At 54.1% G+C, this 20,194-nt stretch overlaps 1 protein-coding gene across 3 annotated transcripts in view; it reads right to left on the reverse strand.

Moving 5' to 3' along the window:
- KCNIP3 (potassium voltage-gated channel interacting protein 3) overlaps positions 1-20,194 on the reverse strand; it is a 90,437-nt gene that overhangs the window by 61,356 nt on the left and 8,887 nt on the right. For all 3 annotated transcript variants that reach the window (XM_008059041.2, XM_008059040.2, XM_021712879.1), the window contains exon 2: positions 15,318-15,483. In XM_008059041.2, the coding sequence (XP_008057232.1) occupies positions 15,318-15,483 (166 nt within the window). The remainder of the gene's footprint in view (positions 1-15,317; positions 15,484-20,194) is intronic.

Raw genomic sequence — 20,194 nt, forward strand, 5'->3', positions numbered from 1 at the left:
GGCTCTCAGCCAGACCCCAGGCCGCCGACAGCTTCCTCCCACTGCTCTCTTCTTGTTCTTTTTAAGGCTCCGAGGCGGCGTGCAGGTTCCCTAGGTATTTCCCCTCCTTGACTGTGCTGTGGGCACCTCTCCCTGACTGCGACCTTCCTCTGGCTTTCTTCTCACTGGGCCATCCTCTGCTTGTGGGTTGGCCCCTGTGCCTTCTGGGTCACTCCCACTCTGGCCCCAGGATTCCGGTTCCTGCTCGGGCCCCAGCCTTCCACCCACCCCTCTGTGGGAGGCCAGCTCTCAGCCTGTGAACCTGTGGACCCCACCTTCGCAGCTGCACCTCGCTCTGAAGGAGGGCAGGGCCCAGCCAGGGCACCTTCCCTCCCCGTGCTGTTCCCAGCCTCCACTATCACTCGGCCAGCAAGGGACTGGAGTCCCCCGATACCTTCCAGCTCAGCCTCAGCCAGTCAGGGGTGTGCCACGGTGGTCCCCAGGCTTTAATAGACCCGCCTCATATGGCCCAGGAGGTACAGGAGCCCACCCAGGAGCAGATGGCCCGCCTCGTATTTCCCCTCCAAACTGGAAGGGGCCATAAAACTGTCATCTTTTATACAGCAGTGCAAAGGCATTAAGAACAAAGTAAAAAAAAAAAAAAACCAAAATGAAAAATAGCCACTCACTATCTTCGGCATTATTTCCAACGAGAAAGAAGATTTGAATCTTTGAAAGGGAATACATTTTACTGACCAAGTGAGTTCACTATCTTTCCTCCTTTCACCTCAGAGATGCCCACCAGCCCATGGACTGGAGGTCAGGGACCCTGGTCAGCCTGTCTGGGGAAGTATTCCTGTGAGATACTGTGGGTTCCCTCTGTCATCCCGCATCAGGCTCAGGGCCAGGGTGTGGCCATGGCCCCATGCCGTCAGGAGGCTTTTGCAGTGTGGCCTGGGGTGGCCCTTCCCTCCCTCTCTAAGCCTGTTCCCTCATCCATACATGAGAAGGACAGCAAAAGAAGGCCCTCCTGAGGCCTCTGGGGATGACAGGGGAGAGGCCACTGCCATCCCCCAAAAAGGGAAGGGAAGCCTGCTGGGGAGAGGTTCCCGGACCTGTCCTGGGCTTAGCTGTGTGCATCAAGGGCCAGGATGCATCCTGGAAGGCAAATCCCTGTGTCCTTAAGCCCCCCAAGTGTGAAGGGGTGGGGTCAGAAAATGCCAAGCCAGGGACTTAAAAGATTAAAATGGTCCCAGGTTAAGCGGCCATGTTGGCACCTGCTGCCCTCTGGTGGGCATGTGGGGAAATGCCTGTCAAGAGAACTCCAATGGCAGGGAGGGAAGAGGGGTCTTTCCTGGGAAGGGTGATCAGGATTATGGGCTCCAGGCTCCCCAGCCTGGGAGATTTTGCTCAAGCACTCCAAGTGCTAATGCCTGCTCTGCCTTCACGGGTCTGCCTTTCCCTTGAGTAGCCTTAAGTGCACAAAGATATTTCCTCTCTTCCCGAAGCATCTGGAAGCTTTCTGTCTCTTGTCACAGCTTCCCAAAGAACACCAACCCCCTCCACCCTAGAGGGCAGGAATGTAGGACCCACAGCATCAGGGACACCCCCCACCTACACACGTGGACACCATGCTGGCCCCAGGAAGGTGGTCATGGAGCTGAGGGACCCCATGCCTGGGCAGGTGGCTCTGCACACCTTTCTGGAGTCTCCCCTGCCCACCTGTCAGTCAGTGCCCAGCACGTCCTTCCTGCTGAACCTTCCCACCACTTCCTCGTTCACCCCTGTCCTGCCCATTCTGTCTGGCAGCAGGCAATGGGGGAGGCCAGACAGGTGGAGGCCAGAGCAGGGGCCGAGACCAAGGTGGTCCATTCTGTCTGGAGAACCCCAAATTCCGGGCTATGGAAGAGCATCAAGCTGCTTATGGTTAGTAAGGCCCTGGGGAGAGGTGGGGGTGGGGGATCTCTGAGCTGTGGAAGGACACAGGAGCTCTCAGGACTCAGAATAAAGCACCACAGAGAGAACCACTGAGAGGCAGGAGGACTGGGCTGTGGCTTTGAAGGAGGCCCTGTCTGGGGTCCAGGAGCCACAAACGCACCTGAAGCTCCCTGGTCCCCATGCTTGGGTGAATGGGGTGGGGAGAAATAGTAGGATTTACAGCTGGTCCTTGGCCTTGAAAATCCTCCTGTGCAGCCTTCATTGCATGGTCAAGGCAACCAAGGCCCAGAAGGACAGAAATCACAGCTCAAGGCCACAAAGCCAGTCTCTATTATCATTTGCCCTGCCACTGCGGCCAAGAGGGGCAGCACTGTCCCGGCCCTTCACAGATGCTGGTAGAATCATCAACACTACCCTCTCTTATGCCTATTTGATGGATGAGGAAACTGAGACTCAGAGAGACCGAGTGGCCTACCTAGATCACACGCCAGTGTAGAGCTGTGCCAGCGTGGGAGTCCAGCACGGCAGAGAAGGCAAAAGGCCATCCCACAGAGGCAGGGCTTTTCACATGTAGCTGACGACAACCTTCACAGTGATTTCATTATCCTTATGGCCACTTTACAAATGGGGAAACTGAGACTCAGAGAGGTTAGAAGCAATTTGCTTCATACAGAGCTATGCATGGCAGAGGTGAGTTCCTGTCTAAAGAATGTGGAAATGAAGCCTAAGGAGCACTGCGTAACCTTTGAAGTCTTACTGGAACATTGTCCAGCATGCCTGTCGGGGCATTGGATTTTCCAGGGGAGCAGGGCTAAGCAGTGCAATTGATCAGGACCCAGGCGTTTTACAAGCCTGTAAAACAGATACGATGTGATGATTTCTCTTCTCTCTGGCAGAGAGATAACCCTGCAGGTGGTGGGTTCACTGTCCTGGATCTTTTTAGTTTCATGTCATGTCTGTTTAACTGAGCAGTCACAGCTCTGTGTTCCTTTTATTTCCACCCTCTCTAAAAATCCCTGTGTTTCTCTTTTGAATCAGCTTTGTCATTCTGCGATTTCCCTCATTAAGGAGTTCAATAGGACCTTGACACACGCTCATTGTCTATTTGTAGAATGATATTTTTAACGTGTTAAAATGACGCTTTGACAACTCAAAGCAGGTGTGCCCAACTTTATTTGTAAATGTCTGTTTCTGCTGCTTCAGGTAGGCCTGAGCCCCAACCCTGGCCCCTCCCTGCCTCTGCCCCACACCTGCCTTATTTATGGGAGCCTCAGACCTGAGCACCTACTCTGTGATGGGGTGAGTGGCCCACCCAGTGCACAGGGCTCTCCCCTCTCTTGAGATCTCTATGTCTCATCTCTGGGTGCTAAATGTGACTTTTCCTGTTGCGTTTGGGCAGAAGTTCCAACAGCCATGAACAGCACACGAGATGCAAGATCAACTCTGCAGGTCATACCAAGGGACTGGGAAACCAGCTCAGGAACTTGCCCATCCTCACCTCCCAGAGGGCAGAGTAGGGAGGGGAAGGCTGATCAGATGGAGGAAGGAAACATCTTTGGAAAGGCTGGTTGGTGTGTTGGGGCGTTTTCCCTCCTTCTACTACCCAGAAGGGCTGGAGGTCCCATCTCCATTTAATTGAAAGGCTTCTGAGAAGCCTGTGGTGATCTGAATGTGTCCCCTGGAGTTTGGGGGATACAGGGTCAGGTGAGTCTGACCCCTCCACGGAGGAGATGAGGGTGGTGGCCGTGGCCTGAAGCAGCCAGAGTGAGGGGAGTGAATGGGGCATCTGCCCAGAGACCATCTTGAAGTCAGCAGGGGCACTTCTGGAGTGTCCATCTTCCAAGTTCCATTCTCTCCCCCAAAAAGACCACCTGGAGAGAGGAAAACTCAACAACTGGGAGACGGGGCCAAGGGGCAACATGAGCTGCCAATGGGGGGGGTATTGGCCTAGTCTGGGAGTCACATGCATGGGGGACAGCATGGGGAACTTGTGGAGATTCCCAGGGCCCTGTCCTTTTCCTCCCCTGCCCCCTGCATGTTTGAGCGGATGGCAGGAGAGGGAGTCCCAAAATGGACACAGGTCTGGAGTTCTGACACTGGGCCAGAAAGGATTCCCCGAGTGCTCACTGACACCTGAAAAATGACCACAGGATCTGTACAAAATTTCACCCAACAGGCAGGGAAGAGCAAGCCCCTGAGCTGGACTGAAAGGATCAGAGGTGACAGTGATCAAGTTCCAGGTGGCTCCACACATTGGCACCAGGCATCAGTGTTTTCAGCAGGACCCACATCATTTTAGCCACAGCTCAGGGTCCACACCTAGCCAGCCCTCGACCTTCTGATCCTTATTCTCACATAGCTCCCCCACCTTGCTGAGAATCCCAGAACCTACATCCGTCAGAGCCAAAAGGAGCTTAGAGGTAGACCAGCAAGCCCAAGCCTCTGGGTTTCAGGTGAGGTACTTGAGGCCCAGAGAGGCAGGTCTGCACCTCAGATGACACCGACTTTCATTCTTGCGCTTCCTCCCCTGTTCTGAGCTGGTGTTCGGGGTTCACCTCGGGAAGCGCCCTACTGGCCTCCTAACCAGGAGTGAGAGTTTGTCTCATTCACCTTAGGGAAGGGAGAGAGACAGACTGAGATGGAGACTTATAGAGGGAGAGAGAGAATCTGTAAGCCCACAAGCGTATTAGGTAGGGGAAAAGGTGTGACAAAGGCATGTAAGAACCCCTGTTTATGGCAACACCATGGTGATAAGCTGACCCTCCCAGTCTCACTGTCACGTGTCCCCCGCTGGACGGATGAGAAAACAAGGCCAAGTGCAGTCGGAAGAGACGCTCAAGGTTGCTAGCTAGCAGGAGCAAATAGGTCAGCTGGTAGGGTCATGGCCAGAGGACTGGTGACCCTGGGCCTGGCCAAGAGTTTCTCCTCACAAAGAGGAAGCCCACGGCCCACTACTTTCAAAGTTTCATCCAAGCTGGGCTCGGTGGCTCAGCCTGTAATCCCGCGCCTTTGGGAGGCTGAGGTGAGTGGATTGCCTGAGCCCGTGGGTTCGAGACCCGCCTGGGCAGCGAGACCTCATCTCTACAACAAATAAATAAAAAATCAGCCGGGCATGGTAGCGCATGCCTGTAATTCCGGCTACTTGGAAGGCTGAGGCGGAAGGATCGCCGGAGCCCAGCAGGTCGAGGCTGCGGTGGCCGGGAGCGGCCACTGCACTCCAGTCTGGGCGACAGAGTGAGACTCCAACTCAAAAAACAAACAAAACAAAGTTTCATCCTCTCCCAGAAAGACTTCCTAGAGAGGGGAGGGCTTAGTGGCTGGAGAGAGGGTGTAACCACACAATTTCCGTTTTTGTTTTTTTTTTTTTGAGGTGAAGTCTCACTCTGTCACCCAGGCTGGAGTGCAGTAGCACACTAACGGCCACCCAGCATCAACCCACTGGTCTCCGGTGGTCTTTCCACCTCAGTTTTCCAAGTAGCCAGAACTATAGGCACGTGCTACCACGTCCCACTAATTTTTTATTTATTGTAGAGATGAGGTCTCTCCAACTTGCTCGGACTGGTCTCAAAACCACAGGCTCAGGCAATCTACTCGCCTCGGCCTCCCAAAGTGCTAGGATTACAGGCTGAGCCACCGAGCCTGGCCACGGTCCCCCTTTCTTTTGACAACCTGGAAAGCCTGGGAACCCTGGGCTCCCGAGTCCCCACACTAGGACCTGAGCTTGCCACACTAGGCTAGACTCAGACCTCCCTCTGCAAACTCTCATCATAGCAGAGTCCTGTCTTCTTACTCCTAGAGACTTAATATTACTTTCCAGCATCTTAAACCATCATTATTCTATTGATTTTATGTTTTTAATTCTTAAAATGCTACCCATTAATTTGACAAGTATTTAGTGTGCCAGACTCCTTGCTAGGTGTTCAGGACAGGGCAGGGGGCCAGATGCGGGACAAGGCCTCTGCCCCCGGAGAGAGGGAGGAAGTCAGGCTACCCCAGCCCAGACCTACTCAGTGTTGCAATGAGCTCTCGGCATTGAGCACCACTGCGCAGCGTAAGCAGCCAGTAGAACTGGCTTTTGGGATCGACATGTCACATGTCTACACGTACTCATCTGTGTTTTAGGGGTTTAATTTTATATCTCTTTAGGAAATCCCGAGACTTCTTTAGCCTACTTTCCTCCACATTTCTCTAGTAAAAGGACAGGACAAAAGCGTCCGGAAGTCCTTGCTTGGGGCTCCAAGCGGCTAATGGTCGCCCATGTCAGAGTCTGGAGCTTCTGACATCCCCCCCTTCTCAGGTGTCCTGCCCAGGAAACGCCAGGTCCCCGCATCCAAGATCTGTTTTCTGTGCCTGAATCATGGTCCCCATGGCCGATTGTTGGCCTTGGCCCTGGGTGAGGGGAAGAGGAAGCAGAGCAGAAGTGGGGGGTGTGCACTGGCCTGCTGTGGAGTCACCCCCATCCCAAGCTCCCCTAAGGCCGGAACTTGCGAGCAGAGACTCAGGGAGTCCCCTCACATCCCTGTCTAGCCTTCCAGGCTGGTTGGTTTTATAGATTTTGAAAGGTGGCTGTCATTAATTGAGCACTTTCTGTATGCAGTTCTCAATGCACACTTGCTCATAATCTTTAACCCTCATCGCCGATGCCACATCTGGAAGAGGAAAGGGGTCTCCAGTGAGAGAGGGAGCCGGGGGCGGGGGTGGGAGTCTCTGCACAGGTGGGAGGGCTGGGCCTGAGTCTCTGCATACCATGGAGGAGTCTGCGGCTCCCCAGCCCGTTGTCCCCTCCCCCTGCTCACAGTTGGGGAAACCTTGGCCCCTGTCACAATGGGGAGGGGTGGGGCACAGACCGGGGTCCTTAGGAGGCCCGCTTCCAGGGGCACTGCCACTTGGTCATCCCTGCCCCAGGTGAGGCAGGAACAGTCCTCAGTCCCAAAGCGGCCTCTTCCTGCAGTCCCACCCCTGGCCCCACCAAAGCAGCCCTCACCTCGCGCCAGGTTCCCAGAGATGAAGCGGAAGAAGAAGCTAATGACGTCGCCCAGGTGCTTCTTGCAGCCACGCCGACACTCCTACAGCTTCAGGCCAGGGGCCTCACCACTCCCCGCCATCCCTGGTCCTGGCCCGATCCAGCCCCGGCTCCTGCCCTCGGCTCTGCCCTGCCTACCTCAGTGCAGACCGCCCCCACCCGCTCCCCACCACCTCTGCCTGCCTCTTCCCAACCTGGCACTCAGCGTCTTTCTTTTTCTAGAACCCCCCCCCCTTCTGGTCTGTGGCTCTCTGCCTCCAAACTCAGCGTCTCTCCTCTTGATTTTCACCTGCCCTCAGTGCCTTGGCCTCTCTGGGCCTGCCCTTCCCTCCTCTGCTCCCTGTCTCTGCCTCCTGCTCTCTTGGCCTCTCCAAGGACTGCCAGTCCCACTGACCCAGGTCTGCCCTCTCAAGCAGCCCCTACACCTGCCCAAGACCAGCCCCTTCACCCCGCGCCTGGCTCCTCAGCCTGCAGGACCCCAGAGCTCACTGCTCTGGGAGGCAGAAGGGCTCCTGGAGCTTCCTGGTCTAGGAGGGGTGGGGCTGGGGGTGGGCATTGCTCCTGAGCTCCCAGCACCGAGGAGGTGTCACCAGTGTGATTTCAGCTAAGGGTGTGATCTCACTGCAGAGGGCACTCACCCAGGGCCCAGGGCTTCTCTGCAGCCAGAAAGGAAGCAGCCTGATCCCACCCAGTCCCCTGCCTAGGAGGCTCGGGGTGGATGGGACCTTGGCCTTTGATGCTCTTGACCTCAGACCCCTACCCACTGGCTCCATCCGTCAGTCCTGCTAGTGCCTGCCTCCCTAGAGTGGAGAGGAGCAGGGGTAAGGGGTCCCTCTGCTGAGGCGATAAGGGAAAGCCAAATATGTGGCTGGAGTTGACCACTATGCTGTCCTCTCTATATTTTTTTAGCATCTTGCAATAAACAGAAGCAAAAAAAGCCAGGTAGCTTGCTGAGGTCTTTCTGGGCACCAGGGAGTGACTTCAGTCATCAAAACAACCCTGCAAGTCATGTGCGACCAAGAACGTCAATTCTGTCTTCATTCTCCCTGCCTTTTCACCAACAGAAGTCAGATTCCACTGGAGATAGAAATGTGCCCAACTGAAAAAATACCATTCCCTGGCTTTCTTGCCGTCATGGTGGCTTAGTTCTTGCGAACGAAATGTGAGCATCAACCTTCCGGAGATCTCTGTGCGTGTTGCTCTCCTGACATAGGTACCGCCACTTTCCCCTTCCACCTGGTTTCTCCTTCCTCTTGCCTGACATGAGGTGGTGATGGCTGGGGCCATAGCAACCACCTTCCAACTGTGAGGAAAAGGTCAAAGGAAACAAAGACCCCGACTCTGACATTCCCAGGTTGCCAAACTGGTGCCAGCCACGGCCAGCCCCAGTTTCTGACATAGGAGACAACCACACCTCTGTCTGGATTAAGCCACTGTTAATTGGGGTTTCTGTTGCACACAAATGCAGACAAGACAGAGTATCCCCTCCAGAAGGAAAGATGGACTGCTGCGCCTTGCTTCCCTGGCCAGTAACAGAAGGTGTGGACCTTGGTGGGCCTTCTCAGGTACCACACTTGGGCATGCAACTCCAGACCCGTGACTGAGCTCCCGTGAAGGTTGTGAAGCAGGCCTATGCTGAGCACAAGCAGCTCTGCCCCTTGGGTCCAGTCCTGCTGGTACTCCTCTAGAGGGCAGAGAGGAGATAAGGGAAAGCCAAATATTCAACTGGAGCTGACCGCTATGCTATCCCTATGTTTTTTGAGCCTCTTGCAATAAATAGAACCCCTTCGCATGCCCCCACAGAATTCCCTGGTCTCTTGAGTTTTGAGCAAAGCCACGTCTCTTTAGTAAAAGTCTCTTCTCCCGTTGACATACAGCTAGCTGCTCACTACTGGGCTGTCATGAGGCAGAACGCCTGGCTATGGGACCCCAGGTGGCTGTGAGTCCTGAGCTGCCTACCAGCACTACAAACGTGTACTCTACCATCATGCACAGGGGCTATGGATGAGGTCAGTCGGGGGCAGGTCTGGAAGGCACAGGGAGGTTGTATACCATGCTCAGGTTCCCATGGTACCTATTACATTTTCACCTTCCCTTCAACTCACACCTGTGGCCCCGTGGGGAGTCCCCAAGGCTGTTTAAGGAGGAAAAACATTCACAGATGATATATAAACAGAGCTGCAAGAAGTGTTGGCACCAACTCAGAGCGACATTTGAGGCCCACCCAGGGGAAGGACAGCAGAGAAGGACAGCAGAACCTTGCACACGTGTTTGCCCACATTGCCCGGAAGAAGAGATGGCCTGAGGTACAGATTTACATCGACTCGTGGGTGGTTGTTAACCATTTGGGGGCAGGGAGGTGGAGGGATCAGGACTGGAGGAGTGATGACTAGAAGATCTGGGGAAGAACCGACCCAGAGTGTAAGGATATCAGAGACCTCTGTAAAGCACCCCCAACAGGGCGCCCAGGGCTGAGGAGGTGCTGGATAGTCAGGTGGACCAGATGACTTTCTCTGTGCATGCCACTCCGCTTCTATTCCTGGCCACTCTGGTGCTTGTTCACAAAATGCTGGGGATTCAATCAAAGAGAAACCTCTCTCTACAATAAATAAAATTAGCTGGGCATGGTGGCATGTGCCTGTAGTTCCAGCTACTTGGAAGGCTGATGTGAAAGGATCCCCTGAGCCCAGCAGGTCGAGGCTGCGGTGGCCGGGAGCGTGCCACTGCACTCCAGTCTGGGCGACAGAGTGAGACTGACTCAAAAAAAAAAAAAAAGAACTTCTCTTCACTGGCTATTGTTGAGTGCTCCGCTAGCCACCAGATGGCAGATCAGCTGCTTTGTATCCCTTCCATCACTCAGGGAACCACCATTTATCACAGGAATTGACACTCATTCAGAATACCTTCTTTCCTGCCCACCCTGCTGCCAACAACCCTGCCACCTGTCACGATGTCCCACACATCATTGTTGCTGACCAATGGACTCGTTTCACTACAAAGAAGGGAGTCACCCCTTCAGGTCCCCTCTCACTGTGGGAGCTTTTCTGTTTTTCTCAATAAATCCTACTTTCTCAAGGCCGGGTTTGGTGGCTCAGCCTGTAATCCCAGCACTTTGGGAGGCCGAGGTGAGTGGATTGCATGAGCCTGTGGGTTCGAGATCAGCCCAGGCAACTTGGTGAGACCTCGTCTCTACAGTAAAATAAAAAATTAGCCGGGCGTGGTAGCGTGCACTTGTAGTTCTGGCTACTTGGAAGGCTGAGGCGGAAGGATCGCTGGAGCCCAGCAGGTCGACACTGGGGTGGTCGTGAGTGCCCCTGCACTCCAATCTGGGTGACGGAGTGATACTCCAACTCAAAAAAATAAAAAATAAACCCTACTTTCTTCCAAAAAAAGGGGTGACCCAGGGCCAGAGCTCACAACCCCATCTTTACCCTGTTTGCACACCCCGGAGGCAGCTTGCCTTACAGCACAGTGGCAGGGACTGCTAAAGATCTGTTTTGGTGCCAGCTGTGAGATTCAGGAGCTGCCCTGTCGGGTGCTGAACGTGCTACTGGATTTGCTGTTTCTCCCCCAGATGGAAGAATAGGTGGGCCAGGAACTCAGGGAAGAATCCATCCCTAAAGGGGAGACCCCAGTGGATCTGCTGAACTGGAAGCTGGGACAGCTGCCTGGCCATTTGGGGATCCTCATACCACTTAGGCAAACTGTCATAAAAGGGTGTCAGCCGGGTGAATGATCCTATAATCAAAGGGAGAAGGTATTGCAGCTATGGGAGGAAGGGTGGGGAGGACTATATCTCAAATCTCACTAATTCTCCAGGGAGCCTAGTAACAGTGTGTCTGTTGTCAATTACAGTGACAAAAGTTAGCGGGCCAGGTGTGGTGGCTCATGCCTGTAATCTCAGCATTTAGGGAGGCTGAGGCAGGAAGATCACTTGAGACCAGGAGTTTGAGATCAGCCTGGTCACCATAATAAGATCTTCCCTCTATTTTTTATAAAAGTGGGGGATTATAGCAACCCCACTAAGGCAGAACCACTGAGGATGCATGCAGATCCCTCAAGAATGAGGGTTTAGATCACTCCGCCAAGGAGTCTTAGCCGAGGTCCCGGTGGTGGATTCAAGATGTCCACAAATTTTGTAGCACAACTTCACAGAAAGGTAAGCATATACCTCCTCCCCCCTTGACTCTGGGATAACCTGATGACTTGTTTTGACCAACAGAATGCAGTGGAAGGGATGCTGTGGCAATTCTTCTGATCTCAGAAACCCTCAAATCTCCTCCCTTAACTTCCAACTTGGAAGCCAGCCACCATGTAAGAAGTCTGAGTACCCTGAGACCACCATGCTGGGAAGAAGCCCAAGCAGCCATGTGGCTGGAGGCAGATGCTGAGGCACCAGACCCATGAGTGGAACCTTCTTGGTTCTTTCAGCCCAGCCCAGCCACCAACCAAACGAAGGTGAGTGAATTATCACAACTGATGCCATGCAGAGCAGAACCATCCAGGTGAACCCTGTCTAAATTCCTGAACCACAGAATTGAGAGCAAGCACAACACTTGCTATGGTAACACTCCACATTTTGTAGTATTGTGTTATGTAGCAAAAGATAACCAAAAAAATCTCTCCCTAAACCTGGGGGATTGGACCCAAAACACCTCTCACCAGAGAAATCCTCTTCACAAATCATCTCTCCCCAGCATCCAGCCATTCAACTTTCTGAGTTTCAAAAGCCATGTAACCAGCTTCCAGATAAATCCTTGAAAATTTGCATTGATCTGACATTTCCCTTTGATGTCATGTATCTTGATGCCAGTGCCAACTTCTGGGTTGCACTAGGCAGTCATGGTATCTTGGTGCTTGAAACATATGAAACTTGCTAGTATAAGTTTATGTATCTTTATATATTAGAGACAAGTTAATTCACCTTTTTGTTCCCAAACCTTTTTGCTATCACTTTTTATCAGGGTCACTGGTGGTGGTGGTGACTTTATGATTTTAAGTGGGCCTCCCCAGGAAGAATGAGTATCTCCCCAAGATGGACACAGTGGCTGAGGATGTGGGTCTCCACCTTTGGGGAGGGGTGAGAGTGTGTCTGTTTGCATGAGGAGTGGTTGTGCCGTATCACACAGAAGTAGGCGACTACTGCTGCAGCATTCCTGCTAGAACAACCCGGGTTGTGAGATATAGCCCATTCAGCAGGTGAGGCCTTACCCAGTCCCATCCAGGCCTCACTCCCTTGTTCTCAGGAGTTTCTGTGAGCTTCCCAAAGCCTGGTGCAGATGCCTCTCTGCTTAAACCAGCCAGCCTGGATTTAGTTGTCTGCAGTCAAGACCCCAGGTTTTCTGGGTGACTTCATTATTCTAGTACAAATAATGCCCAAGTCCCACAGCTCTCATGGATAGCCAGACTTGAGAAGCAAGTCTGTCGGGTTATGGCATCAGCCACACCCCTGGAGAGATGTCCTGCCAGAAGGGACATTAGATACTGAGGGAGACACACGGGGCAGGGCGGAGTCGTGGCTTCTGGGTCACTGAGGAGGAGTCAGCTTCTAGGCTGAAGATGAGGTGCTTCTCCTGGGTGGGGTGAAGTCAGGCCACCTGTCCTGCACTCCCCTGGGCACACACATCATAGAGATCACCACTCTTGCAACTGCCGGCTCCATCACAGATCAGAGTGGTCACAGGGCATAGGCACCAAGTCCAGCCCTTGCCCTCCAGCCCCCTCTGTGCGGAGATTCCACCTTCTCTAAGTCTCGTGTGCACCCAAGCTGGGACTTGACTTCTGTTCCCAGCCATTCCAGCCGGGTCTCCCTGGCCCTGCTTCTGCTGAATGGAAAATCCCCAACGACAAGAGCACAGTGTCTGGGTCGCCCACTCCCACAGTCTCCCGAGGGCTCAGGGCACCGCACTGGGTTCACTGAGCACATGATGGGCTGTGCTGAATGAGCCCCATTGTTCCTGGCACCCAGAGCCTGCACGGGCTCCCAAGGAACCAAAGCGCCTCATCTCTCACAGGGTAGCATTTCACATGTGCACAAAGCCCTCAGTGTGACCACACCAGCAGAGGGACATGCACAGGACCTGGTTGGACTGAGGAGATGAGGCCTGAGAGCTACACCCAAGGAGACATCAGTCTTGGCTCCTCAGTCTCTGAGGTCCCTGGCTTTCTCTTTCCTCAGCTCCCATGGAAGAGGCATGTCAGGGTGGGCACCCTTCCGGGAGCCATGGAAGGAGCTCCAGGTCCTAGCCCTCTTACCCCCACCCCCCTCCACTCCCCGTGCCACCTGCTGAGTCATGTGATCTCTCTCTCATTTTTAGTAAAATAAGGTGACGAGATTCGTACTGACTACCTTACACCATTAAATACTAGGATCTTGGTCTGTCCTTTAGATCTGCTCTCAGTGCCGACCACAGGGCCTGGTAGACACGTGCACCCTGGTCCTATCCCCTTCTACTGCCTGCCTTTGACAAGTCATTGGGCAAACATGTTCTGACAGCCGCATTTAGGAGCCCAGTGTGAAAAGGCCCTGCCCACAAGGAAGCTGCCCAGAGCTGAGGTGGGTGGTGTGGGTGTGGTCTCTTCCTACACCAGAGTCCTGCTGTGACCTTGAAGACACTATGCCTGTCCCTGGCTTGCCTTTCTCCCTGTCCACCCCTTTCAGCACGGCTGATGCTGCCACAGGTGTGCAGAAAGCCTCAGTGGAAGGGACATAGCAGCCCCAGCCCACGCAGAGCCACCTCTGCCTGCCAGACAGAGAGACGTGGTGGTAAGGCTGAAAGGCTGCAGGATCCTGGGAGGAGAGGCAGACTCTGGGGCCCCACCCACCAGAAACTCACTGCCACCAAGAACACTTTGGAAGACTGAGGTGAGAGGGTATCTGAGCCTCGAGTTACATGAAGTTGTGCCAGTCAGGGGGCACCTGAGTCCTGCGGGTGCACACGGCTGTCACCTCAGAGTGCCATAGCTCACCCCTGCTCTCAATTCCCTCCCTGATGGACAATGGACATTGTTTTATCCTGATGCAGAACAAACAGCACAGTGAAGATGTGTCCTTCTCAGTGATGCTATTTGCATAAGCTTTTAGTGACCTCATCTTGTTTCTACCACCTGCAAAACCTATGTCACCCCAGAAGTTGGGGGTGCTGTAGGCCTCACACACATATCCACAAGTGCTCATGCTTCTGTGGGAAAGGGTCAGGAACAAATATCAGCGGAGGATGACAGAGCATCATGGGTGGGCAGCAGGGAAGCAGAGGTGGCCGAAGCAAAAGGGAGGGGGCTGGAATTGTGCTGGAAGTGCCCTAGAGTGGGATGCAAGAGTAAAGGACAAGGTCCTGGCGTGCAGCTGCCCTGTCCCTTTGGGCACAAATACAGACTGGGCTGGAGGTGGCTGCCAGCCACTGTGTCCACTGTTCACCTGGAGTCCCTCAGGCCCATCCCCTCCTTGCAAGACCCCCAGCAAACCTGGGACCCTGATGGTGTCCATTGTCCAGTTGAGGTGACTGAGGCTCCCTGAAAATCACACAGTTAGAGAGCATCCAAGACCACAAATAAGATGCAACTGTCAAGGCCAAGTCCACAACGTTTCCTGGAAATAAAGAGTTAGACTCTCATATGTGCCCTGTGCATGATCCCACGAGTGTATGTGGCTTGTGTGTAACTGTATGTGGTGTGTGTGCATGCATGCATGCAACTGTGTGTGGTATGTGCAAGAGAATGTGGTGTGTGTACCCATGTGAGCATGGTGGGTGGGTGTGCAAGGGTGTGTGTGCACAGGTGTGAGGTATGCGCACGTGTGTGAGATCGTGGGAGGTGCGGGAGGCTGACTCTGCCTTTCCAGCTCCGTTATACTCGGTGAGCACCAAATATCGCCAACAGCAAATCCAGGCAGCTATTTCTGTCGGTTTCCTTGCAGACACCCCAGAATGCAGCCCGAGGAGAGGAGCCAGTGCCAGCTCCTAGACTGCATAGGCAGGGCCTCCCTGCTCACATCATCACATCATCATCCATCTTCAAAAGTTTCCTGCGGGTGGGCCCCCCCCCTTACAGAGGACTTAGAAAAGATGAGGGAGATACCCAAAGTTTCCTGGAGGAGCCTGGCTTGTCAGACTCTGCAGCTTGGCTCCGTCCTCCCATATACCCCATTGGAAAGCCCCAGTGTGGTCCCAACCTTCTGTCCCCACCCTCCATGGGCCCAGCCTGGAGCCCAGTGCCCTGCATGGAACAGGCACTCAGTGAACAGGGAAGGGTGTGAGTGAATGGAGACCCATCTCTCAACAGAGGTGGAAGTGGTATGTCCCAGACTGAGGTCCCAAGGCAGCACTCAGAACAGATCTCCTGACCCCCACCCACCTTCGCAACCTGTCCCAGCCCCTACCTGAGCCTTGTGGGGCTGCACTGGACAGGATCCACTTGACCAGGCAGCATCTCATCAGGGCCTGGCGGGTGAGCCTCGGCCTCTGCCACTTGACGCCCTCCTTCTTGCTAAGCGGTGTGTGCCCGGGGTCCCCCAGGAGGCTGCCGTCGGATGCCTTCATCACCTCCTGCAGCAGCAACAGGCAGAGCAGCCCTGAGCCCTTGCTCACAGAAGGGACCTCCAGATTGAACCCAGGCCACCCGCTATCCCAGACGAGGCCAACCTTGAGGTCACTCTGGAGCCTGCCCTGCAGGAGCCTGCCCTTCAGTGCTCCAGCACTGGCCATCCCTGCCAGAGGGTTAATTTCACTCTGCACCCTGGCTCTGGCGCCTGATGGGGCCCCACGAGGAGATATTGAGGGGTGCAGAGAGGAGGTATCAGTGGTGAGCCCAGACCTGCTCATCAGACTCCTCATCTTGGCATGGGCTGGGTTGTCAGTACTGGACGGTCCCTTAGAGATCACAGTCTACATCCCTCACTTGACTGAAGCCCAGAGAGGGGAGTGTATCTCTAAGGGGTCACACAGCAAAACTGGGCTCACACCCTCCTCTCCCAGAGCACTGGCTCTGCCAGAGTTTTCACCTCTAGGCAAGCGGAGGACGAATGAAATGCTGAGTGAACATCCCGGAAGGGGTGCGTTGGTGGAACCCACCACCTAGGCTGTGCAATGATTTGAAGGAGCAACTCAAGCCACTGACTTGGGGTTTTGGAGGAGGGAGGGAGCCGTGGGTAGGTTATTAAGAGACAGTGGGACGTGGGCTCGAGTCGGCATGGGTTGGGAAAGGACAACCCGGGGTCACGGCAGAGGCTCTGGAGCAGTGAGATTTGTTTTCCTACAACATGTGTCAGCCGCCTCAATCCTGGCTCCCAAATTTCCCATGCTGGTGGCAGGGTGGCCCCTGGTCAGAGAGGCCCATGGGAGGCTGGTACACAGCAGGTTGCATTTGGCCACGAGGGCCCCCTTGGACCTCTGCTGGTCTAGTTTGCTTCCTTTGTGCCACGGACTCCTGCTTGGAGTCGCAGGGAGATAGGTGTGGCCCAAATGATTATGTCATGGTCCACCAGTGACCTCATGCCCATTCTATCCACAATGAGCTGCTGGAGCTCCAGTCATGGGAGAAGGCACACCAGTTCTGGCTGGTTGGGTTGGTTGGCAGGCGAGGACCACTCGTGGGGTGGGCAATGTCCTTCCAGGGTCATGGGATCTCATGTGTGCTACCTTTACATAGTCCTGAGGAGTATTTCATTGTTCAAATAACAGACTGATGTGCTATCAGTGGGTTCTGTGGGTGCAGCCCCCAAGTCAGCTTCTTCCCTGGTTGGGTCCTTGGCTGACCTTGGGTGATTTTAATCAGAAGCCTCGGCAGCAGGGAGCCCAGGCCAGTCACAGACTCCCAGGAGGGACAGAGAGCCAGACCCGAAAGACAGGCCAGATCGAAGAACAGGGCTGGACACTGCAGCCACGTCAGCCCACACAGAGGTCAGTGAGGGCCCCTCTGCCACTGCTGAAAATGCAGGCCCCTATCCCAGAGCACAGGTCTGGGCCCCCCGAGTCTGTTGCATCTTGCAAGCTAGAGTTGGGGAGAAGATAGGTGCTTTGTTGGCTCATGGCCCCATGAGGACTGTTCACATTTGGGGCCAGGTGGTTGGTCTCCTGGTCAGCATTTGGTGAAGTGGCCGCCTAGGAAGGGCAACGTCCACATCCCTTAACCTGGCTGTCAGGCCTTCCCCAGCTGCCAGACTCCCAGCTCACAGCCATCACCCCCACCTCCCCTCATACCCTTTCCCTTCTCCAAGGCTCACCCCAGCAATGAGGGGAGTCAGTAGTTCCTAGAGCTCCAGTAAGGAGAGGCAATGGCTATCCTGATGGGACAGAAGGAGGGGGAGGGCTAGGAGTGGGCAGGGGTGCCGGGATGCTGAGGGAAGCTCCCTACACGCACATGCTGTGCACACATACATATTCATATGCCCACATATGCACACATATACACATGCACACACACACGTCCTGCCCAGGCTGGGTCAGAGAGGCATCTTATCCATTATTAAAGATCTTATTCAGGAGAGAAATGACCTCAATGAATGAAGTCTTTATTTCTGTCGAGGACGGGAGTAGCGGAGAGACAGGCAGCTGGTGCTTCATTATTTCATGAATTCTTTGCTGAAGGCTCTGCACATGGGGTGAGCAGAGAACATCAGAAGGAGGTTCAGAGCCTCTAGTAGGAGCTATTTCTTGGGACCCCCCCTTCTCCCACTGCCCACCTCAGGATGACGCCTGTGCTGGCTGGCAGAGACCATCTCTGCTGGACCCACGGTTAGTTACCGGGAGCCTGTCTCAAAGCCCTAGGGCCCAGGCTAGTGTGGAAGAGACCCCGTGAGTGTCCTGGGTTTTATCCAACAGTGATTCTATCCACCTGAGGAGGTTGGGGTTAACCCACGGGGCAGGCTGAGAGCCCCCTGAATGCATAGCTCTTCTGAGCCAAAAGTCATTTTGTCATCATGACAACCCCATGGCACATCACCCCCATTTTACAGATGAGGAAACTAAATCCCTGAAAAGTTTTACCAGGGCCTAAGAAGACATGCCGGGACCACAATATACTTATGGTCTTCTGATTCCAAAGTTTAAGTGGCCTTGGTCACAGCCTTTGCCACTGTGGCTGTTTCTAGGGTCGGGTCTCCAGAGAGATATCAGATGTTGAGGTATGTTCCCAAGCTCCCTAACCATGTCAGAAGTCTTCCAAGAATACCTGTTTAGTGAATGTTGTGATGCCCCCTGGGCCAAGGAACCCAGGGTGTCTTTTCTCCCTGTGAAGAGCGTCAGGGTGGGTGGTGACAGGAGCTCAGGGCCAGGCTCTTCCACCCTGCTGAGGGGCCAGGATCCCATCGCGAGACCGTGGATCGGGGCCGGTGACAGCCTCCCTTTATGAGGCAGGAGGTGGGCTCTGAGGAGGGAGCCCTCAGTAGCTGCACTCAGGCCGCACAACCACCTAGAGGAGCCAAGGCCTGTGGCCTGGGCCCTTCAGACTGTGGGGGAGGCGGGAGGAGGGAAGAGTGACCACTGGGTCACCCTCATGAATATTTGACACTTGTCTGTCTGGGAGAGGGTCTGACTGAGCTGTCAAGGAATGCTAAATAGCTGCTCTGGGCACCCTCCTCCTGACTTGGGAGGCTGGCAGGCACTGAAGGAAGACAGCCCTGAGAGGCGGTCTCATGGCCCCTCACCCCGCGGTGCCTCTGTGCTGGGAGGTGAGCTCATGGGGGCAAACCGGGGCAGTGCTGAGACTGGAAAGAACTTAAATGCCCTTCGACCCCTGCTGGGACCCCCAGCCTCCTCCACCTGACCCTGTCAGCCTCATTTGACCTGCCCGCCTGCCTCACTGCCTCACCGAGTCTCTCACACGCTGGGTCTGCTCCCACATCCCTGCCTGGGCCCTGCTGCTCCCTGCACTGGATGCTTTTCCCCTTGGACGTTCAAGGTCTCACTCAGGTGTCAGATCCTGGGAGAGCTCCCCTCTCTGACTCTCTGTCCAGGCCTCCCTCCCCATGTTCCTCCATCTCAGCACATCTCAGGACGTCTTCACAGCACTCCCTCCGACTTTTGAACTGATCCTATTATTTTGTTTTTAAGGTGCATTCTGTTTCTTCCCCCACAGAATGTCAGCTCTCTGAGAGTGGGCCCCGGCCCATGTGTGAACTGCTCTTCCATGTGTGAACTGCTCATCAGAGAGCCTGGCACCCAAGAGACTCTCACTCTTCAAACTCAACAGCAAAAGAGCAAACCATCCAGTTAGAAAGCAGGCCAAAGACATGCACAGACAAGTCACCAGAGCAGACATAGAGATGGCAAATTAAGTACATGAAAAGATGTCCAACATCATCAGCCATCAGGGAAACGCAAATGAAACTCGCTGTGAGATACCACAGTGTGTCTATCCAAGTGGCTACGATAAAAAACAATGACATCACCAAACGCTGGCAAGGGTGGACATTGGTGTCCCACATGGCTGGTGGACATGCAAAATTCTTTAGCCACTCCAGAGAAGAGCTCAGCAGCTTCTTATATAACTAAACATGCGGCTACCATGCAGCCCAGCAATTGCACGCGGGCATTTATCCCGGAGAAACGGAAACTGATGTTCAAACAAAAACTTGTACACGAATGTTCACAGCAGCTCTATTTGTAATAGCCCAAACTGGAAACATCCCGGGTATCTTTCAACGGGTGAATGATTAAATACACTGCGGCATATCCATACCATGGCATTCCAAACAAGTAAAAGAAACAAACAGCAAACACACACAGCAACCTGACCGGATCTCCAGAGAATTGTGCTGAGTGAAAAAAGGAAGCCAGCCCAGAAGGTCACATACCGTGTGCTTCTATTTATATAACATTTTGAAGTGACAAAGTTTGAGAAATGAACAGATTAGAAGGCCAGGGGGTTAAGGAAGTGGGGAGGCTAGAGGGAGGGAGAGAGAGAAGCAGGGAGAGAGGGAGACAGGGAGGGAGAGAGGAAGGGGGTTGGGGGGAAACAGAGAGGAAGGGAGGTATGGCTAGAACAGGGCTACAGGAGGGGACCTTGTGGGGACGGAGTTGTGCACCTTGACTGTGCTGGTGACCACACAAACCTGCACATGTGATAAAACCGTGTAGCATTAAACACATGCACAAATGAGTGTGTGTAAAACTGGGGAAATCTGAATAAGATTGTTGGATTGCCTCACTGCCAACCCTCCCAGTTGTGACACTACACTTTAGTTTTGCAAGATGCTACAACTGGGGAAACTGGGGAAAGGTCATGTAGGAATCTCTCTGTGTTAGTCCTTGCAGCTGC

This window comes from Carlito syrichta, unplaced genomic scaffold (genome assembly GCF_000164805.1).
Source record: "Carlito syrichta isolate Samal-C Ts95f unplaced genomic scaffold, Tarsius_syrichta-2.0.1 Scaffold303678, whole genome shotgun sequence".
NCBI lineage: Eukaryota > Metazoa > Chordata > Mammalia > Primates > Tarsiidae > Carlito > Carlito syrichta.